Genomic DNA, 6239 nt, shown 5'->3' on the forward strand with positions numbered 1-6239 from the left:
GTTTTTTTTTTTTTACCAAAAATCTTAAATGATTACTTTAAAAAATATGTTGAAAAAAGGTAACAGGTATCCTGAAATAGATCATCAGATCAAGTCAAGTCATTTGTTTTAGGAGAAAAAAAAACCCAAGTCATTTGTTTTAGGAGAAAAAAAAAAACAAACAAGAAAAATAGAAGTCAATGTTGAAGCCTAAAACATGACAAAGCTTAAAGACACAATGAGCATTTTATCTAATTAAATTGTGCCCCCTTGTGGACAGAATAAGAACTACATCATCAGTACAACATACCAAGCTAAGCTCAGGCCTTTTTTTCCTCTAAGGTTCATAGAAATAAAAAAATTGTTCTCTTTTGCTGATGACGCTGCTTCTCTCCCAGGATCCAGTCCCTATTTTTATCTCCCCTCTTTTTCATCCTGACCCCTGAGCAGACGTGACCAGGCCACACTCTCATCAGGCAGCCACCAGCAGCACCAGCACTTGACCTTTGCATGTAGAGCATCACACGTAGCTCAAACAACAACCACGTCATCGTGAACACACTCACATTTCAGCCCCAGGAGGAGCCACCGCGGCCGTCATCCAACTTTAATCAGGCACTGACTTTTTCATCGTCTTTTTTTGAAATATGACTCAATCAAAAGCATGTTTTAACATCTGCTGCGCGTTTTTTAATTTATTTTGTTTATTTTATTTTTGTACCTCTTTCTCCACGTCCTCTTTGGTGCCTTTCCTGCAGTGGTGGGATGGAGTGTGAATGGGGCTCTGGGACTGAGTTCCCTCCTCGGTTACGCCGTACACCGACTGGATGGTTGAGCGTGATGCATGAGGAGAAGTCATAGAATAAGACGTGTGTGAATAATGTGAAGGAATAATTCTTTTATCAGTCTAGCAAATTAAAATATATAAAATACATCCAAAGAGAAATAAATGATAAACATGAACCTACAGAGGCAGCGGCGACGGTTCATTTATTTTTAATTTCATTTCTAGGCAACTAAGGTACCATGGAAACTATTCAAAATTATACATTTTAATGTTAATTAAACTCCATTTTTTCATCGTTCTGTAATTAAGTTTTTTTTTTAATCACTCAATATCAATAACAAGTCATTAGAGAAAAGCATCAACTAAATTAAGTTTATAATGTTTGAATCCAGGTTAAAAAGAAAGAACTGAGATTCTGGACCAGGACAAGTCCCACCTTTCAAAGACAATAACTTGTGTCTCAGTCCTAGTCAAAGTCAAGTCCACATCAAAGAAGACAACACATGTACATTTTTACAAATAAATACATAAATAAAAGACAGTTATTTTCCAGATTAGATTAGAGAGATTAAAATATGTGGCGAGTGGATTGTGCAGATTAGAAGTTGTGAGTAATTTCAAACATCAAAACCATGGGTCACATTGAGCACACAGCTTATAAATAACTGTTTTGGGTCCATGTTCAAAAATAACTCTTTTCTAAGGAGTACTAATGTGCTCATTCTTGGATCTCGTACCTTTTTGACTCGATGAGGGTTCTTGATGCGTCTGCATTTTCTGATGTCCATCTCTGTGGTGTTCACACTTCCAGGCTGGAAGAACAAAAACAAAACAATAAATAATTGTCCGCCTTACGTGAGAACGGGTTTAAATATTTAAGGTCAGCCTCTCAACTTCCTGTTCATTCATGACATCACATCGAATTGGTCCAAATCACAAAAAATACAACCGCTCTTTCTATTTTTCTTGATGACGTCGTCATGAGTGTAAAGCAGCCGTTAAATCAACATTCAACTCCGCGCTGTGACCACATGTGGCCCGGAAATGAATCATTTATGTGAAAGTGAATCAATATATTTTCAGCTCTGTTTGTCCGACCAACCAAACAACCGAGTGAAGGAAAAGCCTCAGAGCGTGGACGGACGTGTGTGTTGAGTGTCTCACCACAGGTCTGTAGACGTCCCAGAAGGCCCTCTCCTGGCTGTCAAGGATCTTCCTCTCGGTTTTCTCCTTTTTCCTGTCAATCCTGGGAATGAGATGAGTCAGTGTGAGCGACGGTTCAGCTCCGGAGGCATCGACATGAGATGGAACAGGGAGAAGAAGAGGAGCTGGTGGAGATCAGTTTAAGTCTGTTTTCAACCTGGGCGTGTCATGCAAAACTGAGTTGTCTTATTTTAAAACTATTTTTATAGTGTTACTCTGTGCCCATTTCAAACATTAGATTTTGGATTTATGAGATATTATAAAGAAAACATTATTCTGAGTCAAAGCTAAATCCATGCTCTCCGTTCAGAGGTTAATGTTGAAACAAACAAACCTTAGTTACCATTTCTTTCCCCTGTATTTTTTTTCAGTAGGACACTTTCTCAAAAACAGATGTACAGGCAGTAAAACTACATGCTCCACCTCCTGCAACCTGTGATAACTGTCTGTCTGCTCCAGCAGCCTGATATCCATCACTGCTGCCTCAAAAAAAGAAAAGATTTATGGTGTCATTAAGCTCAGACCTGTGTCCTCTCCACTGCGCTGCGGTTACAAACTACAGTCCAGGAGGTTTCATGACGTTTATCAGCAGCGCTCACTGTAAATGATGACACACTGACATTACACTGTTTTCTATTTGTTTCTTTTTTTTTCTTAAATCGACACCTTTCGATGTGAGTTCCATCGTTGCTACAGCTGTGCTCTGCAGTTTGATTGGTAGCCATGGTAACGGTTCACACTTACTTGACCTGGGCCTCGGCCTGCATGTAGATAAACTCCCACTTCCTGGCAAATGCTCTCTGCAGCCTGGCCAGGTTCTCCTGTTGGATATCACATACACATTAACAATGACATTGATGATTTTTCAAAATCAGAATAAAAACTGATTCATTTGTTTTTCCAAGATGTCAAAAATGCAGTTAAGATTGTGAATAAGTTCAGTCAAGGTCACTGGTGGCTGTCTGTCTTCATGCTCAACAAACAAATCGATACAAAGAGGAAACAGCTCAGGGAGAGGAAGAGTCGAAGGCTCACCGCCTCATAATCTGCCAACTCCAGCCTCGTCTTGTTCTGCATGGTTCGCTTGCACAGATAGATAGCTGAGAGGGAGAGAGAGAGAGGCAGAGAGGAAGGGAGAGAGAGAAGTTTTAAAAGTGGAAACTGGGTCTTATCTGTTGACACTCCACTCTACCATCCATCCTCCACTCATCCATGCACTCCTCCATCTATTTTCCACCCGCCCCAGTAAGTCTGTCTATCTGCTGCTGAGGATTTGGAGGTGAAGTGCAAAAAAGAAAAAAAGAAATATCAGACATGACTGCTTCAGTGACAGAAAGGACGAGAGGTTTACAGGTAACTGAGGATTCTTCATGTACAAACATACAAAAGCTGAGTTTAATCAAATTAATCATACGTATTATTATTATTATTATTATAAATTGATGGACTCGTCAGTTCAATTTTCCTTTAGTTCTGGTAAACTTCACAGCTTCACTAGTTTCCAGCTAAAACACCTCAAGCCTTTGTATTCACATTTTATAGCCTCAACATAATTGATAGGCAATATATCCAAATTTGATTAAATACACAAAGTCAAAAGGTTCCAAGACTGTTCTGTTTTTCTGTTCTTTGTTGTTAGCTGAGCGTTACTCGTAGATTCTCACCATAATCTGTGTTTTCAGGTTCCCAGCAGTGGGACGGCCAGAAATACGGTGCCTGATGGGGACAAAAATAAAGACACAAAAATAAGTGCATTTTTTGCAAACACTGCACACACACAAAAACACACACACACTTTAGTTTCCCAGTCATTCCATAATGTGGTGTTTCCAAACTTTACAACAGCAGCGCCCGAGGCGTTTTACCAGTCAAGTGTTTCACTGCTTAGACACAGCCACTGCACACAGCTGTCATGAACCATTAACCCAGCAATCAAGACATGTCTGTATGTTTTTATGATCCAGACTACAATGATTCAGATAAAGCACGTTCTTCTCCTACGTTTTCGAGCCGTTCTCAGCTGCAGCGACGCCGCGGCCAGATAAAACAAACAGCGCAGTGTAAACAGTGGGAAACAATAAAAAGCAGCAGATGTGGTTATTTGATGTTGTCTGTTTCACAGAGCTAACAGGACCTGGAGTCACACTCCTGTGAACCCACGTCTGCTGTTCTAATGAGAGAGAAAACAGCAGCACGTGGATTGTTTTGATTCCCGTTCTTCCCTGTTTCCCTTTGTTTGGCTCGTCATTCGCCTGAGATGTTAATGAACTGTGATTATCTTGATGAAGCTTCTCTGCTATGACAAACAGCCCTGCTCCTCCTCCTCCTCCTCCTCCAGCTTCTCTTCCTCCTCGTCTACTTTACTTTGAAGGACAAAAACTTCAGGTCACTGCTCACCACACCATCTGTTTTCATTAAACCTCTTCTCGTGCTTTTGCAGCAACACTCACATGGAGGTCAGAGTGAACTGGCCTTAGGAGGAGAAATCGCAGTTATTATTATTAATGTTTATGTCTATACACCGATCAGTCAACCACAGGTGTGTGTCTCTAACCCGGAAGCTCAACTTCTTGCGTACGTACTGCAGGTCGCGCTGCGTCATCTGGAGCTTTTCCTGGCCTGACTACTGTCATCAGACGTACGACTTGATGTCGAGCTGCTCGCTCGCCCGGCTCGGACCCAGTTCTCCCTCACTTTCCCCATCTCAACAGCCTTAATGAATATTTTAACACATCAGCATTCATTTTTAATGGGGTCCAGAGAAACCAGCGTATTACTGGAGCTGGAGCAGAGGATGGACATCGGCATCAAGATTAAGACTGATGTTCAGTTCAAAAATTGAACAAATTGTCTTTTGGCTCCGTAGTTGGAGGATGGGTTTAATCAGCTGGGGCAGGTGGGGAAGGTGGGGTAAAAGTAATGTGCTGTAATGTGACATTCATACTGGAAAAGAACAATTTACAAAATGCATCAAGGAGAGAAGTGTGACTGTATTATAACCAAAATAAGATGCAGTTGGAATTAACCCTACAACAGTCTCCAAAACATTGATTTCCACCTGTGTTTCTTCCTGGCGGTGACCGCGCTCACCTGAAAACGGTAGAAGGTGCCGTCGTCTTTGAGGGTGAGAGTGTGGTCGGAGATCGGGAAGATGTAGCCCTGAGCTGCGATCTGACTGCCAAGGTGCATGGCTTCAGCTGCGACAGGAGCACAACACGGAGAACGGGTCAGAGCAGATCATTCCAATAAGTAAGGATTCATTGTGAAAACAGCAGCCTTGAGCAAAAATGTGACAAAACACTTTCACTTGAAAGATTATCAAGACTCTATTATCAAGACTGTTTTTTACCAATCAACAACTCTAGGTTAGCGGCAGGACATACGTGTACGTTATGACTCAACCAGTGACTCAACGCCGTGGGCCACTGGACCAACAATCAACACAGCTCTGCCGCCAACATACTGTACACGGGGTCAACGAAACTCAAAGACACTTTAAACCAACACAAACTGCAGCTCTCATGCATGAAATCAGTGGCTGCTGCTGTCACTCAATAAAATACAAAAATAAATGTCTTTAAATTCCGCTTTCATCACCACGGCCTGATTTACCTGCATCGTCAATGGACAAGTTCCTCATCAGCCACGTTACTATATCTGCTCCTGAAAAAAAAAACACAGAACAAACATAGAAAGGAGTTATAAAAATGTAGAAAATGAGAAAATAAAGTTTGGAATTTCAAACTTAAGATTTGGCCTATGTTTAGAGAAGGATGGAGAGGCACAGAACCAAGAAAAGAACCCCCTCCCCCCCCCCCCCCCCTTCTGGGTGGTAATAAACTTGAAATTATAAGATTTATTTTGCATATTTGCAGTGGAATTATTCTGTGGATTTTCCCAATATCCCGCTGTTTTCCCTCTGATTCCCGCTGGAGTCTCGCTTCAATTCTCCATCGTTCGTTAGTTTCCTGGCCCTGGGCTCATCTGCTGCTGGACTCAAGTAATTGTGTTTATTCACAAGTTCTGCTGATGACAAACTGGGCCAATGCAGTTTTCCAGACGTGCAAATAGGCGTGAAAAACAACAATTATTCTTTTGGGGAAAAGACGTAGCCGTAGGTGGATAAAGCCTAACCTTCTATTATGTATACACACACACACACACACACACACACATGTATATATATATGTATATATATAGTGTATATGTATATCCATACATATATTTATTTATATATACAGTATATATATATATATATATATATATACAT

The 6239-nt window shown here is 41.0% G+C and overlaps 1 protein-coding gene across 3 annotated transcripts in view; it reads right to left on the reverse strand.

Annotated features, from left to right (window-relative positions):
- The window catches only part of LOC103381246 (regulator of G-protein signaling 6-like), a 53067-nt gene that overhangs the window by 9741 nt on the left and 37087 nt on the right, over positions 1–6239 (reverse strand). For all 3 annotated transcript variants that reach the window (XM_025056754.1, XM_025056755.1, XM_025056756.1), the window contains exons 4-11: positions 5582–5632; positions 5060–5166; positions 3634–3685; positions 3005–3069; positions 2714–2790; positions 1931–2012; positions 1504–1578; positions 701–802 (exon numbers count right to left, since the gene is read on the reverse strand). In XM_025056754.1, coding sequence (XP_024912522.1) covers positions 701–802; positions 1504–1578; positions 1931–2012; positions 2714–2790; positions 3005–3069; positions 3634–3685; positions 5060–5166; positions 5582–5632 — 611 coding nt within the window. The remainder of the gene's footprint in view (positions 1–700; positions 803–1503; positions 1579–1930; positions 2013–2713; positions 2791–3004; positions 3070–3633; positions 3686–5059; positions 5167–5581; positions 5633–6239) is intronic.

The sequence above is a fragment of the Cynoglossus semilaevis genome, chromosome 7 (genome assembly GCF_000523025.1).
Source record: "Cynoglossus semilaevis isolate Cse_v1.0 chromosome 7, Cse_v1.0, whole genome shotgun sequence".
In the NCBI taxonomy this organism is placed as follows: domain Eukaryota; kingdom Metazoa; phylum Chordata; class Actinopteri; order Pleuronectiformes; family Cynoglossidae; genus Cynoglossus; species Cynoglossus semilaevis.